General features: G+C 34.6%; 1 protein-coding gene and 1 long non-coding RNA gene across 2 annotated transcripts in view; both read right to left on the bottom strand.

The window, feature by feature from the left end:
* Positions 1-5,700: 5,700 nt before the first annotated feature.
* Positions 5,701-7,243, bottom strand: LOC123705428. Its single transcript, XR_006753306.1, has 2 exons — positions 6,895-7,243; positions 5,701-6,398 (listed from the first exon to the last, which is right to left on the bottom strand). It is a non-coding gene; the product is annotated as an uncharacterized LOC123705428 (long non-coding RNA).
* A 1,656-nt stretch (positions 7,244-8,899) lies between these two features.
* The window catches only part of LOC123705085 (G-protein-signaling modulator 2), a 43,740-nt gene continuing 36,070 nt past the window's right edge, over positions 8,900-16,569 (bottom strand). The window contains exon 10 of the mRNA XM_045653701.1: positions 8,900-12,201. Coding sequence (XP_045509657.1) covers positions 12,151-12,201 — 51 coding nt within the window. The 3' untranslated portion in view covers positions 8,900-12,150. The remainder of the gene's footprint in view (positions 12,202-16,569) is intronic.

Below are 16,569 nucleotides of genomic sequence, written 5' to 3'. Positions count from 1 at the left end.
GATCCAAAGTGAGTCTTGGCCTCCGACATAAAAAAAAATAGTTTTAAGCTACTAAATAAATATGTTAAATGTACTATTTGATTTTATTCATCTTAATTCGTTTGTTATAGGGGTTTCTGAAAGCACAGTACGCATGATAGTGGAGCAAGGGATTAAAAATGAAGGAGAATATCTACAAAAAATAAATAAAAATATGTAGTTTTCAAATCACCTTGTTTTTTTTACCTGACGGACCCAGAAGGAGCGTACCTAATGTGTTTGAGCCTTAGGTTTGAGCTGTATGTATGTATGTTTGTTTGTTCGTATGTTTGATTCTATGTGCGCCTCTGCAATCTAAATGGCTTGACCGATTTCTATAAACTAATTCCAAATACATTTAAGTAAAATTTGACATAGGTAGGTCATTTAAAATACTAATGTATTTTTGTCTTAAATTTACACGATGATGAATGAAACAACTTTAAATCGAGGTATTTATTACTTTTTATTTTTTTGATTTTTATTCTATAGTATCAAGATTGCTTGCGTCGCAGTATCAGTGTTGCTATATGAGCGACGGTGGCGCCCTCATTTTTTGTCATCTCTTTTGTGTCGCACTGTAATAAGGTTTTAAAATACTTAAAAAAAATCAATAATTTTTTTTATTCAAATACTCAATTGCCAGACCGATCACTTTTACGCGATAATGAGGAAAAGGGCAGCATCTAGGATGAGGAGAATGCGTGAGAGTTCCAATGGTAGTCTGAAGACATTAATTGAGAAAGTAGACGGACCATTCCTTATGCGGTGGGCAAATTTACATTGTATGCAATATAATTAGGATAATGAATAATTTAAATAATTTTTAATGGTTTTAATCTTGTTTTTTTTTGTTGTTTTTTTAATTGTATGAATTTAATTTGTATGGAATTTAATTTTATAATCGTATTACTAACATAGTTTCTAAGATTAATGTATACTAACACAAATATGGATGAATATCTGGAAATAAAATATTATTTATTTAACATTAGTCATTAGAGTAAAAAACTCCAATGAATAGTGTTAAAAAAATTTAGTCTAACGCCTAAAGTATTTATGTGGACTGTGGTATTTATATCGTTAAATGTATAAGTTAAATGCACAAAAAAACTAAATATGTTTAATTTATTCACTTATGGGAGACATGCATAGAGTTTATATGTATCATATTGTGTACAGGCCGGCGCATTCTTTTTCATAATCAGAGCGCATTCTAAATTTCAATTTCAACATTAGAATTCTGATTGGTTTTGTTTTTGGTCGATTTTTGTATAAATACGGATATTGTGTGCAAAATAAAATTATTACGATCAGTATCGTCTTTGAATTCACAACCCCTCTACAGTTGGTGACCTCCGACGGAGCAAAAGGAAACATGGAAGAAAAAGACTAACTACACCATGAAGAAAAAGCACTGCGAGCTGGCCCCCGTCTCCATCCAGTCCAGGCTGCTACCATCTTTTACAGAGACTGCCTACCGAACCAAGCACATCTACAAAATGAATTAGGCTAAGCGCGCACCACGATTTAAATTTTTGCGACACGATTTCTACATAATAAGAAGTATCTACATAATAAGAAGAATAACGACAAAACGCCTATCGAATGGACTACTGCAGCAATTGAAGCTTTTGAGAAATGCCGACAAAGCATCACAGAAGCGACAACATTATGTTTTCCCATTCCTGGCTGCTCCCTTGCCATCATGACTGACGCCTCGGATCATAGTCTCGGCGCTGTACTTCAACAAAAGATTGAGAACCGATGGAAACCGCTAGCCCTTTTCTCTAAAGCAATGAGTGCTACGCAATGTCGCTACAGCGTGTATGATCGCGAATTATTAGCAATATACGCGGCTGTATTACATAAGTCAATTCTGTTCGAGTATCAAGTACATCAAAGGAGAAGAGAACACAGTCGCCGACGCGTTGTCACGCATCGAAGAGATCCAATGCCCTAATGTAATCGACTACAAGCAGTTAGCCATCGACCAAAGTAACGACGAAGAGCTCAGAAAGTTAAAAACTCAAACAAATTTAACATTCGGTGAAGTCACGCTACCCGGACTCGATCGACCAATCACGTGCGAGCTATCAAGCGCATCGCCCCGTCCCTTTCTACCGAAGGCATACCGTTATATGGCATTTAACGCTCAACACGGACTATGCCACCCTGGTATTAGAGCTACTCGGAAGCTAATAACATCGAAGTTTTTCTGGCCAGCTATGAATAAAGACGCTACGTTATGGGCCAAGTCTTGTATCAGCTGTCAACGAGCAAAAGTTCACCGGCACGTCGTCACTCCATTAGCAGAGTTCCCGCCTTGGCAACGCTTCGAACACATACACATAGATATAGTCGGTCCACTACGACTCTCAAGAGATTACCGATACTGTGTTACCATCATTGATCGTCTTACAAAATGGCCTGAAGCAGTTCCAATTCAAGAAATAACTGCCGAAGTCGTCGCGAAAGCATTGTACGGGAACTGGATTGCACGCTTCGGCTGCCCGCTACGCATATCTACCGATCAAGGTCGACAATTTGAATCTGCTTTATTTAAGGCACTCATGAAAAGATTTGGGGTTACAAGAATACGCACGACGGCATTTCACCCTCAAGCAAATGGGCAAATCGAACGATGGCATCGCACTATGAAAGCCGCGCTCATAGCTCGCGGCAGTACTTGTCAATGGACAGACGAACTACCGACAGTACTGCTGGGTTTACGCACAGCTATAAAAGAAGATAACAACTTGAGTCCAGCTATGATGACCTACGGCACTACACTGCGCATGCCCTCCGATTTCTTCGTGCCTACACGGACGGGTATTGAAGACGCTGACTACGTGAAACGCCTGACAGAAACTATGGCTATACTCACACCGACTAAACGATCCCCCGCAAATCGAGCAACATTTATTTACAAGGATTTGTCTACGTGTACTCATGTATTCATACGGAACGATACAGTTCGAGCACCACTCACTCCGCCGTATGACGGCCCTTATGAAGTACTGAAGCGCTACGACAAGTACTACCAAATACAGTTACCACTTCGGACTACAGTAGTATCAATTGACAGACTCAAGCCTGCATACATATTAAACGAAGAGGTTGAAGGTATGGCAAGCACAGCAGTAGCATCTACACCTACACCTACGAGTGCTACGTCGTCAGTTCCTGCTACAGACTACAACACGGACAAGGCACGTCCCTACACTACAAGAAGTGGACGCGTCGTCAAGAAAAATGTTCGCTTCGCTTGAGGGGGGACACTATGGGAGACATGCATAGAGTTTATATGTATCATATTGTGTACAGGCCGGCGCATTCTTTTTCATAATCAGAGCGCATTCTAAATTTCAATTTCAACATTAGAATTCTGATTGGTTTTGTTTTTGGTCGATTTTTGTATAAATACGGATATTGTGTGCAAAATAAAATTATAAAGCTGGGTATCGACTTCGCGCTCCTGGCGCGCGCGCCATGAATGACCGCGCCGAGAGTGCGTTCCGCGGAGCGCGTTCCAAATAATTGAAGTATATCAACTAAGCGCGCCTGGCGCGCGTGGCAACCGTTCCAGTGTTTGACCGTTCATCATGGAAGCTAGTCGTGTACGAGCAGCAGCAGCTTTTGTAATTATACACAGCATAATAAGAAAGAAAAAACAGAAACGAAAAGTGCGTTGGTGGATAAAAGAGCTGTACCGAAAAAGAATGCAGTATGGAGTGACACTTATTAGAGATATGCAGTTCGAAGTGATAGAAGACACAATAAAAAACTTCACTTCACTTTGGTTATCCATAATAATTATTACTCGGAGCGCAACAAACACAAAAAATACGACAAACCCGTCTCCATTGGCGCGCGCGCCACGATTGATGCGCGGTAAAAAACCGACACCCGACGGAACGGACCGCTCCGCGTTCGACCGCTCCAACGAACATTTTGGCGCGCGTTCCAAACTGGTATCCATTTCACGCGGCTGGAGCGCGCGCCAATGTTCGATCTCTTGGAGCGCGAAGTCGATACTCACCTTAACGATCAGTATCGTCTTTGAATTCACAACCCCTCTACACACTAAATATGTTAAGAGGTGATAATTAATAGGTATCTTATTCTCGTTTAGAGCTCTAAACGAGACAAAGTAACTTTAAAATGCGACATAAAAGAGATGAAATTAAATAATATAGAACTATTTTTTTTTCATTATCTGGCAACCTTGAATTTTCAATGCTGAATGCAATAGCAGCTCACCACAGAGCAAGTAATATAGGACAGCTCTAGGGACAGCTCATAGAGCTAGAGTAACTCAAAGAGTACCTACCTATAATAATTTATAGGGTAGAGTAACCATAGAGTAAATTATACAACTCACAGTCACAGCCTCAGGTCACAGCTGTGAAGTTGAATAAAAATTTGTTTTTTTGGTGAAGTTGAGAATTCATAAGATAAAATTTTTAAACAAGAAATTTACTCAAAAAAGTAGAAATCATGAAAAAGGTTAAACGTAGCGGTGTCCGTGATGCCATAAATAAAGTTTTCATTCGGTGTTTGTCATAATTCCAAGCTGAAAAACGAGAAAAATATTTGGAAAATTACAATTTAATTTGAGGTTATTTGTATGAAAACAAAAACTAGTTTTTATAGTGAGACCAGCACAATTTGAGTCAAGAAGTTATATCCAACCAACCAGCCTTAAATAGTATAGTGATAACTATTATCATACAGCTATCTATGAATCCTTACTTACTACTTACTATAGTGGCGCAGGGACCCAAAGTGAGTCTTGGCCTCCGACATAAAAAAAAAAAGTTTTAAGGTACTAAGGGTCCGTTCACACAGACCGGCTCTGAGAGGAGAGCAGATTCTTATCACGATGAAAACAGAGTTTTTAGTATTTGTAACTTAAGGTTTATTTTTGCGTGTGCACTGCTTTTGACATTAAGAATGCTTGAACGCGCTTGGTGTGAAATAATAAGAGGAGCTGACCGGCTCCGATCGCGTACTTTTTCTCGTTCGCGCAGCCGTTCAGCTCCGATTACATTCGCATCCGCTTTCAGATAGCTTCCAGCTGGTCTATGTGAAATAGTTGACGGCTCCGCTCCGACCAACTCCAAGCGTATACGATCCGGTCTGTGTGAAAAGAAAAATGCGCGCCGATGCTCTCCGAGCCTGTCTGTGTGAACGGACCCTAAGTAATTATATGTTAAATGTACTTTTGTTCTGTTGTCAAAGCCGTTGGGCTGTCGCAGAGGAGATGAAAATATAATTTATCACAATGCTCGGAGGCGCAGGTTAAATAGTTTTTATCTCTGATTGCAAGGAGGCAGGCTGAACAGTTTTTTTGAGAAGACATTATTCAGCTGTTTTAGCACGATATTAATTATACACTATTTATTTATGTATAAATAGATGGTTTATTCAATAATCAGTTTATATTATATAGTCCAGTTATTTTATAAAAATCACTTATTAATTTGTTTTGCACGTACAGTACAGTCAGTATGCCGCATAGTGTGTAAATGTGGGATAATTATAAACATGAGTGTAAAAATAAGTTACGTGAAAATAAACTGTACATGACATGTTACATGTAAGGTGTAAGGCGCAAAGGTGTTAACTGGTGAATATTAATTTTAATCTATACATAGTGAAGGAAATAAAATAACCATATTATGTTTTATTTTTTAATGTAAGAAAGAAAATTAAAAAAAATAACATTTATGTCAAAAGTAAATGTACTTATTTGAGAAAAAATAAACTCGATATTTGTAACATTGTCACATCATAAACTTAACAGTCAGTTAAAGTTGTTTTTTTTATATTTAACAAAACTGTCATAAAATACAGCTACAAATATCAAACACTTAAAAAATTTCCAACTCTTGTCGTTCATTTTTAACTAATAGAATATGAAGGCACAACAATTACTTAAAGTAAGGTTTTGCTTAAGAACTAACAAAGTTTTGATAAGGAATACTAATTGAAAACTACTACTAGCTTACAAATACATTAACAAGAATATATATAAAAAAATATGGTGAATATTACCTTGCATGGTAATTCTTAGTGGGTATAAAAATTGGATAAAAACAGGAATGCTTAAGTCAAAATACTACTGAAAATTAGACTAATGACCAAAAACAACAGAGTAATGCACAGCATGGACATCCCAATATGGAATTTCATACTCGTCTCCCAAAAGGGGCATACATCTATACACTTCTATTAAAGAAAAATTGTTATTAGCTTGGAGAATCTTACATAACTGTCTTGTTACTCTCCTGTCTGGATTTATTGTGTTATAGTAATCTGGTACTTGTGCGACTGCTTCCTGCTTCTCTTCCTTCTTGGCGATTTTGGTTTTATTTCTGAAAATTTATTGTATTAATTATGACTGACAATCATTGTAATTGTTATTAGGCAATATGTTATTCTTTATGAATTGTATAATAAGTATAATATTCAAAAGATATAAGAAAGATGTGGTTGTACTTATAATGGCTGATGTGAATAAAACAATTTTTAGTGAATATTTGATTTTTATTTTCCTTTTCTCGTAGTTTAAAAATTAAATTTGTGGCCCTCTGGTAAACATAGACATTTCAATAGAATCTTATTTAGTACGCACATATTTTTTTTCGAAAAGAAAGGAGGTTCTATGGCCCACTGGTATAAATTAGGTACATACCTACTAGTTGTGGCGTAAATTACTTCGTAGTAATAGGCATTAAATAAAATGTTCACCGAGCTTAACATCATTCTACATCTCAATTCTCAGGGCTAATCCAAGCTACGAAATTAGAACTCCAAACAGTTTTAATGAGGTACCAATTGAATAATTTATAAAATGTACAAATCACTCACCCAATTCTTTGTTGTTTCTTCATAATGCGTTTAGATTTTCGAGGCATTTTGGCGAATAAAAACCTTTCAATTTATAGAATAACTTTTTATGAAGTCACAACTTAAAATATATGTTCTATTATTTGTTTAAAAGTGCTTTTTTTCGTATCTTTTTCTTTATATCATTGATAATCTAGGTATGTTGATAATATTTTTAAGTTTGTGTTAATACCCACAAATAGTTGGGACAAAATTTACCAAAAGAAATATTGCAACTCTCAAACTCTGCATTCTGCAATAGGTATTTGCTTATTGAAGAGGGGCTAACAAAGTTTCGATCTACCTTCATATTGTAAATAAATCTACGAAATAATTAATGCATTGTTCATTTTAGGTTCAATACAACTTGTATGACTTTTTTTTTTACAGTTCATGCATGTATTTTAAAACTCAAACGAATTCAGCTTATGGCCAAACCAATTACCAATGGGCTCAACGTGGGCTTCAACTTCCTTACATAGTTACTATACTTTTTGCTTCAACTGATTTTTTAAGGAATAAGCTGTCCCGCACGACGCTGTTCCTACCAACCCTATTTATTGCCCCCTTTTCGTGTTTTTCTCCGTTACAAAAAATATGTTAGAATAAAATTAGCATTTAGCATTTTTAGTAAGTATAGATTTCGTAAAATAAACATTGAGTTATTATTACTACGTATGGAGGAGACACCACGAACAAAATCTGTGCGCCATTTTTTTGCTCTAACTACGTTTTAAAAATTATTATCTAGTTAGGTACTTACCGATGAAAGTTATTCCTTTGCACTTTTCCGTATTATTTGTGCAATATCGTAACACACACGAAGGCATATTTGATGCGTTTCACTTTAAAACAAATAAAAAATGAGCGTGCAGTTACGCCATATGGCTTATGTTGAGCGGAACATAAGTGATGTAGGCGGTGTCGTCTCCATATTATGTATATCTCAATGAAAATAAACGATTTTTTTTCTCTCAATCTATACAGTTTGTCTTATATTCAGCGTAGGAGGCGTTAGCTACTATTAAGTATTCTGTAGTAGGGGAGTTCTCATCATTCGTCATAATTTGTATTTCATATTTTCCATCTTCTTAATTTACTTAAATTTGAATTATAATGCGACATAAAAGAGATGAAATTAATTAACTATTTTTTTTTTTCATTATCTGGCAACCTTGAATTTTCATTGCAGCTGTCAAGTTGAATAAAAATTTATTGTTTTTTCATTGAGATATACATAATACATATGGAGACGACACCGCCTACATCACTTATGTTCCGCTCAACATACGCCATATGGCGTAACTGCACAGCACTGTACCCTTTTTTTAAATGGTAATGCATTAATTACACCAAGTTAGCGTTTAGCCACATTTAGCTACTATCACAGACTAATAATAATATACTACGTATACAACTACTATCTTATATTACTTTACTCTTTGGCTACTATTAAGAATTCTGTGCTTTGCTTAGAACAAATAATTTGATTTTGGCTCCATCTAGTTATTCATTTCAGAGGCACGTCTGTATTCTGAAACATAAATTATGGGGATAAACAATGAACTCATCGTGTTGTTTACTAATTGATGCAGAGGACGTAGTACCTTACTGATTAATCTGTGGTTAATTTTTGGATTCACAAATTTCCTGAGGTTTTCTTAATAAGATCCTTCTCCTAACAATAACAAATACATCAATACAAGAATTCCTTGATGCCGTGACCAACAACGGTAATAAGGATTTCATTTAGCATGATAATATTATTATCTTATTGTATGATATTTATATAGATAAAGTTTTACATGTTACCACATGTAAAACTTTAAACATATTTTATTTTTTAAAAGTCCATATCCAATTTTTAGAAGAAAAAATCCAGTCATAAAAATATGCTTTCGCTATGCCGCAAACACTCAGAGACGAAATGTGTTGCATTGCTTTAGGTGAGGTGAGGGGTAAACAAGGGGTAAAATAAAACAACATGGGGGTGTAAATTAATTTAATAAGAAGCAGGTGTTAAACAATTCATAAAGAGCTAGGACATTTGTACGAACTACGAAATAGAACCATCACTCATAGTTTAACTAAACATTTAAATAGATTTATACCAAAAAAGAACCGAGGCATGAAAAAAGGCCGAACACGAAATACAATAATATTTATATTTTTAATAGAGATAGATAAATATATTACAATATAATTAATTTAGTCTAGCTAAGTCGAAACTGTAACAATGTTGAATAAAATAACAATACGACAACACACAATAATTGTAACCGTCAATAATAATGCCTAATATTAAATATTATAAAATTTGGCAATCTGAGAAACCTAATTTCTTTTTCAACACATTATTAGTTTGCAAAGCCATAAAAATATATATATATTTTCTAATTTTGAAAGAGCGCGGGAAATTTAAGGTCACAATTTTTATTTACTGATTTGAACCGCGCTCTTTTCGTAAACGATTCCTTTTTAAAAATATGTGCTCTGTCTACACAGCGACTTATAAATAAACTATAAATGTATATGAAGATATTTATCGGCCGTTTCCAGTTTCAGCAGCACCGTAAGATATAAATGAATAGCGGTAACTTAAAGCTAGCGAATATAAATAATGAGTACATTCAATCGACACAAACTTATCATAAATGTAAACGTCTGCAGCAGCGATCCGGCACGTAAATACTGGTGTTACTAAAGCATTTTATTATAGGGGCATACCACGCCAAGGGGCACAGATTTCAGGTCCGGTTTCCGATTCCTCTTATATTTTAGCAAGCATGTTATGCCTGTAAATATATATAGGATATATTAATATCCTCGGTATATTTACGATATATTTTTGCATTTAGAAGCTTTCAAAATACAGGTTTTTGAAGATTTCAGTAAACGTGAGGCATGAACGACTTTAAATGTCATTATCAGTTCAAGAAAAGTAATTTTTAAGTAAATTGATGACTGAATAATATAACAATACATACCCTATATAATAAGCTTTTTACCATCATATTTCAAATTTCGTATTTATTATTAAAAATCCTAAGAAATCTTTGACATTATTTACAAGTTTTGTATATTTTTTAAATTTGTTAATATCAGAAATAAATGGCTCATATTATGTTCGAACTTCATGTCGAGTTTTAGAGTGCTGCAAGTATTATAATGACGAACATTTATATAAATAGCAGTGAACACTTTCAAGGCTTCTTTGGCTTTGATAATGGTAAATTGCAAGCAATATATTAAATAATGTTTTATTAAGAAATATGTATATTAAAATTAATAGAGGAAAATAACACCACTTTACTTTTAAAATTTATAAATAATTGAAAAAAAAATCCAGGCGATATTGCAGCGCTTCGTCATTATAATATGTACTTGTAGCGCCCAAACTACTGCGAATCTCACTTGAGAACTTGGCATGAAGTTTAAGCACAGCATTCGCCATTTATTTTATGATCGAACAAAACTTAAAAATATGCTAAGTTTGTAAAAAGAGACGAAGAAAAAAAATCATTTTACATTTTGCCTTAGGACTTAAAAATTAATTCCAGATTCGAAATATGAGGGTAAAAAGGTTATGAGTGGGGTATGTATACCATTCGTTCATCATTGTTTTTAGAAATAACGTTTCATGGACTGATGCGGTTACTGAAATCTTCGAAAAGCCTGTATTTTGAAAGCTAAGCAATGCAAAAATATTTCGTATGTATACCGAGCAAACAACGTAGGTACTAAAATAAAACTGAAATCTGCCCGCTTCGCGTGGAATGTCCCTCCAGTTTTAAGGTGGGAACAACATTTGAGATTACGAGATTATCTAATATTTTAACTCAGTAACTTTTCTATCCAAGTAAGAATAATAAAGGTATTGAGTTTATAATATATGCTATTAACAAGGTACTCCAAATGAACGATGCTTGTTCATAATTTTAAAATATTCATGCCAATCGACAGAAATGCACAAAAAATGCATGAATGTACATCGGCATCATTTTTTGCAGTCTAGTAGTTAAATATTAATATAAAGTTTTATATAATTCATGAATATTTATTAATACTTCTTTTTGGCACAAATAGACGGCGATTAGACAATCGCTGACAAAAAATATATACAGTTAAAATTGTCTTACCTAATTAAAGCTAAATTAATTGTATTCAGACTTCACTTTAGTTAACTGAGTCAAGGAGCGCCGAATATAAATCAGATCACTTGGGTGATGTGTCACATCATCAATTTAATTTCAATTTTGCTGGTTAAATTTCCAAAGTATATTCCTTTATAATATTACATGTTAGGTATTATAATAATGAAAAGTTCTTTTGTCGGTCGTTATTTTGGTTTGCCCAATTATTTTAAGTTGAGTAAATACGTGCGGAGTCGCGTCGCAGACTTTAGTCCAAACAAATCCTAAGCTAATAAATACAATAAAAAAAATCATACACAATAAAAATAATTCCACGTAATAATCCATTCAGCCTTTTGTGAAATGATAATTAATTGCTTTTAATTAAAAGTAATCTCGTATATTCTATTGTCCGTTCAGTGCGGGTGCGTTTCGAACAATCAAAAACATATTAAACGTATAATAACTATTGATATATTCATTTAATTTTATAAAATAAGTCAGTGTAATTGAATTAGGCCGAGTTTAACTTCCAAAAAGTCTATAAAGTCAGTCTAAAAGCAAATATCTTAAAGTAAATACAACAGATGGCTTAAACTTGCAACGGAATGTTAAAATGCAAAGTTTAGTGAATATTCGAGAGCAGTGTGACGCAATTAATTAACACAGATTAAAATAGACACCAATAAAAGGGTTTTCTTTCATTAAATAATATATCTTAAAATTAGGGATAAACACCGATCTGCATTTAACATAACTAAATTACAGTTAGTATCATAATTAACACATTATTTAAATAAGAATATAAAAAAGTAGAATTTTGTATTTTCTTAATTTGACAAACCTATAAAAACTATCAAAATGAACAGATGACATTTTGTACGGAAAAACTGAAATGTAACCGTTATCAACGGATAGATTGCAACGAATGACTGGGTTGGATCGAAAAAAAGCAAAATATTTGTAGGGCAGATCAAAAATACGGGAAATTGTGTTAACGTCGGCGGGCGGGGGCCGGGGGGTCCGGGGGTCCGGGGGGTCCGGGGTGTGGGGGTCGAACGCAAAGCTAACGTGCAAATAATATGGAACTGGTCGCGCTCTCCGCTTACTTCTTGGAGCCCGACGCAGCCTTGTTCTGCCTGTCCTGCAGCGGGATCTGAAATGTTAATACCATAATATTTATTAAGGGCAATTTTATTAACAATACATACAAATCATTGCTAATTCAATATTTAAACGGGACAAAAATCTTCGTTTATACAATTAGGTATATCCAGAACCAAATACGATGAATAGGTAGGCATTTATCTTCTTATCGTCTCTACTTGGCAATGTGTCCATACTCCATACATAGTTGTAGGTGTTTGAAAAGCTTGGTAGAAGAAGAGGTAAGAAATGTATAAATTCAAGGATATGGGACTTGCGAGTTTCCATTTTCGACTGGTAGAGCCAAATGAACCGTGTGTTCTGGTAGTTCGATAAAGTTTTTACATTAACTTGTTAGTTGGGTAGATTTTGAAATTGAATAAAACGATCTGTGTGTTATGCATTTATAAATTTATTTAATAAAAATTAAGACCATATGCCATATATATTGCGAAACATCGCATCTACTTAAAGTGGCACAAATTGACAATGAATGGCCTGCAAAGATGCAGTTAAATTTTATCAATGGTCTGCGTCACGTTTACCATAAAATAAAAAGCATAGTTGCCGACAATCAGCTTTGTTCATGATCGTGAACTTGAGCTTCTGGGTCAATTGAATCTCGTCTCGAAGTAATACTTGCTAGGTTGAAGTTGTTAAGGCCAAGTTCCTACGCACGGATGGGATCGATTGCCCTCTGCTATTCACTTTCATGGCCCGCGGCTATGTTCATCGCCGGATTGTGTTTCTTGTACGTTCAGATGTCGGCTAATTACATTTTCTTAATATTGGCCACCAAAGGTGGAAAAGACACCATTGATGGGGAAACACGTCTGCTATGAAATACGCAATTTATTTTCATAATTAATTGTTATAATTTCAGTACCTATGCTATTAGTGTGATATAGGCATGGTAATTTGGCATAAGTAACTGAATAATAATATATTTTTGTCATAAGTCACAACGAAGATATAGCCACTCCAGGCCACCAAATTCTATCGGAGATTATTCAAAATCTCTATAGCTAAAAACGCCAATTTTCATCACCGCCAAAAAAGATGATCGTGATAGATGTAGAATGTAACTGCATACGACACCATGATATGTCGAGCCTTTTCTATAAATGATAAGGATAGGAATCGTAGTGGGTGTTTTTGCTAATTATTAAAATATTTCTATTTCTTCGTATTCCTAATTTCTCAGAGAAATTGCAGATGCTACTAAGAAGGATACTCAATCAGACAACTTTATTACACATTGTTTCAGTAACAATAAACGAAAACATTCATACAATTAAATTCAGAAAGATAAAAGCACAAACTGATGATGATAAATCAGAGTTCATACGCAACACATAATTAAATTGTATCAATGTATTGTAATTTGTACAGTGAAGTGGTTTGGGTTTGAACATAATATTATATTTTGAACAACTCTAAATACTAGGAAGCAGGTAGGTATTACGTATCATTCGAGCTACAGTTAAAACTCAATTAAAATAATTTATCAGAAATGATTATTCTGCGAAAACTTCAATTCAATAATGCAGCAATAAAAATGCGTTAAAAGGTACGTCGTCTAAATCGGAATTCTAACAGAAAATTATAATAATGTTCATATTTATAAAACACGTAAACAATAAATAAATCGATTACAAAATATCGCCCAGAGACAATCACAGTCATCAGGAATGCAAAGGGCACCTGAACCATAATGCGCTTTGAAGTATTTTTTCAACGGTCGCGACGCGGACGAGGCGCCCGACCTCAGGTCGTATTCGTCGTCTATGTATTACGCAAATTACTCGTAACGACAAAATTACAGACGACATGCATTCACAATAATATCGTAAAGGGCTGCGGTTTCAGTTAACTGCGACGATTTAGTAAAACGATCGGACAGACCTGATTGTTAGCTGTGTACTCCCGGATCGTACTTCGATCGCATATATTGTGGAATAATTCAATGCAATTCGTAATGGTTTAGCGATACACGTAAACATGCGCCGACAGCCGCGATCAATAGGAGGTCTACAAGAGCTAGCTGAACTTGAGTGACTCGCGCACACATTAACACAATCGACAACGGTTGATGGAGATCACGATTTTAGATAGATTTTAGTCCTCCTGGCGGGTTTTGTTTTATTTCCCATACTTAATATTAACAAAAATTTCCAAAATTACAAATAATTTATCAGTTTTAAAGTAAGTCAAATGGATTTTACAACAAAAACAAACAATTCTGGCGGAAAAAATCAGCAAAACAAGCGACACGTCCGTCTAGCAACAGGCCTCGGCCGGTAGTGTCGGTACACAGGCGTTCACGCACACATATACGTACGTTTTTGGTTTGGTAATAAGAATTTGCGATTTACACGAAATCTATTGATTGGACTAAATAAATAAAACACTATTATTCTAGCATGCTGCTTGTAAAATTTTTTGCCGAAAAAAAAGAATGATCGCATGTAGTTTAGTATGGTTTTTAAGCATCAAAAGTTTTTTTTTGAGGTACCTTTGTGATTTTTTTCTATCGAGTAAAATAAGTTGTATTCTGTTTTGAACACACTATCTAGCTAGTATATCTCCTGAAGAATATCATATAAGTATTGCACGCCTCATAAGCGAAGCGTTGAGGTGGGTACTACTGTCACTTCGCGCAAAACATCTGATTTTTCAAACTTAAAATGTCTTTATGTATCATACATTGCACTTGTAAGATAATACATAAACACACATATTAAGAAAAAACACTATTTTTAACATGCATGATATTTTTGATGTCATTTTTGTTATTTAAACTAGTTAAAAAACAGTTTAAAAAAGTTCTGTCTTGGACGTCCGTGTGTCTGTATGTGCGGAGGATTTTCTTGTTAACACGATAGCGACCGAAATACTTTAGTAATCGAGTCTTTTTTTTCTCTTACGCTTGAGTATGCTCAGGAATAGAACCCTTTCATTTTTCAGGGTCTGATTCGATGTGGTTTAATTGTTATTAAATAAACAAAAAAAAATATCGACTTTTTTTATTTTTTTTTTTTTTATATATTTATAGTGTACTCAAAATTCACCATTATAAACTCGATTCTTTATACTATAAGCCAAGGTTTAAAAAAATAAGTTGGTAGTCAGTCCCTTAAACCTGCGCAGTTTCACATCTAGGTGGGGCCACAAGAAAAATAGCTAAATTATTACGGTACCGCTTTCTTTACTTTTCCAACTGTTTTGAGACAGTACAAGAGCATTGGCACATGAGAACAAGTGTATCTACATACTTATATTATATACACCTTTGTAAATAATCAATTTTATTGTTAAGGATGAGATTATGAGGCGTGCACTTTTGGATTTTCCAAACTTTTTCTTTACTGCAGTTAATCATAATATACTTTAAAGCATTATAAAATTCGCGTTCAGCTCTTCTAGTCCCCATAAGTTCGAGGCTCCGCATCTCAAAGTGCACGAGAACTAGTTTATACGTCTCTAACATTTCCAACGAAAGTGAGGCGGCACGAGCCGAGTGGGCGTCCTATTGTTTATTTCTTTAAATAGATAAGCTGCTTACGATCTAATGAATTATATTATTTTATTACGAGAATCCGTGATTCGAAGAAAAATCTCATAAATACATTTAAAATAACTGCCTTCATATCGAAACTGGGAAACTGCAAAAAATAAGCATATAATATGTACTAATAATGGAAGATATTCTATATTTCTTTATATCAACCCTCAAAGCATTCTTTAATATATTTTATTTGTCTAATTGCCTTCTAACACAATTTAAGAGGAGTCTCAATGTAGAAATGTATGAGAAATGATTTATGATATGCATCTCCCCCGCAGGCTGCTTGTCTGAGGTTTGTTTTTTATATTAAAACAAAGTGTTCTATGAAGTTTGAATATAATTAAATATAAATAAAAGAAATAAAGCTCTACAAACAAATACCATATCTTAATAGTTGTAATTGAACAAAGGCTCAGTCGCAAGGTGGCATGTGCCAATCGGCGACATGCGTCCGCAGACCGAGCCGAAAGGAATAAGTTGCGAATTCACAGCGTATTGCTTTGCAAATTTATCAAAAACTACACGTGTTCAATTCGGCCGCGTCAATAATTGTAAGAGCGAGGTTGTCTTAAATGTTTAGGTGTTTAGGTGATGGGTGAGTATAACATGAACTAAAATATAAATTAAATTTCGCGGGATGAACGCGGAGCGAGGACAGGTTGACGCGTAGCGGTGACACGGTCAGGGTTAGAATGGAAAATGGTTCCAAGGATTCAGATTTAATTTCACCACCGTCAGTGCGAGAACCACAAAATCATCATATTATCTCGACAATTTATTTAGTCTTTAAAATATGATTTATTTAGTCTT

Source organism: Colias croceus, chromosome Z, assembly GCF_905220415.1.
Source record: "Colias croceus chromosome Z, ilColCroc2.1".
NCBI lineage: Eukaryota > Metazoa > Arthropoda > Insecta > Lepidoptera > Pieridae > Colias > Colias croceus.
Note: the sequence above shows the minus strand (reverse complement) of the source record. Positions and strands in the feature narration are given on the sequence as shown.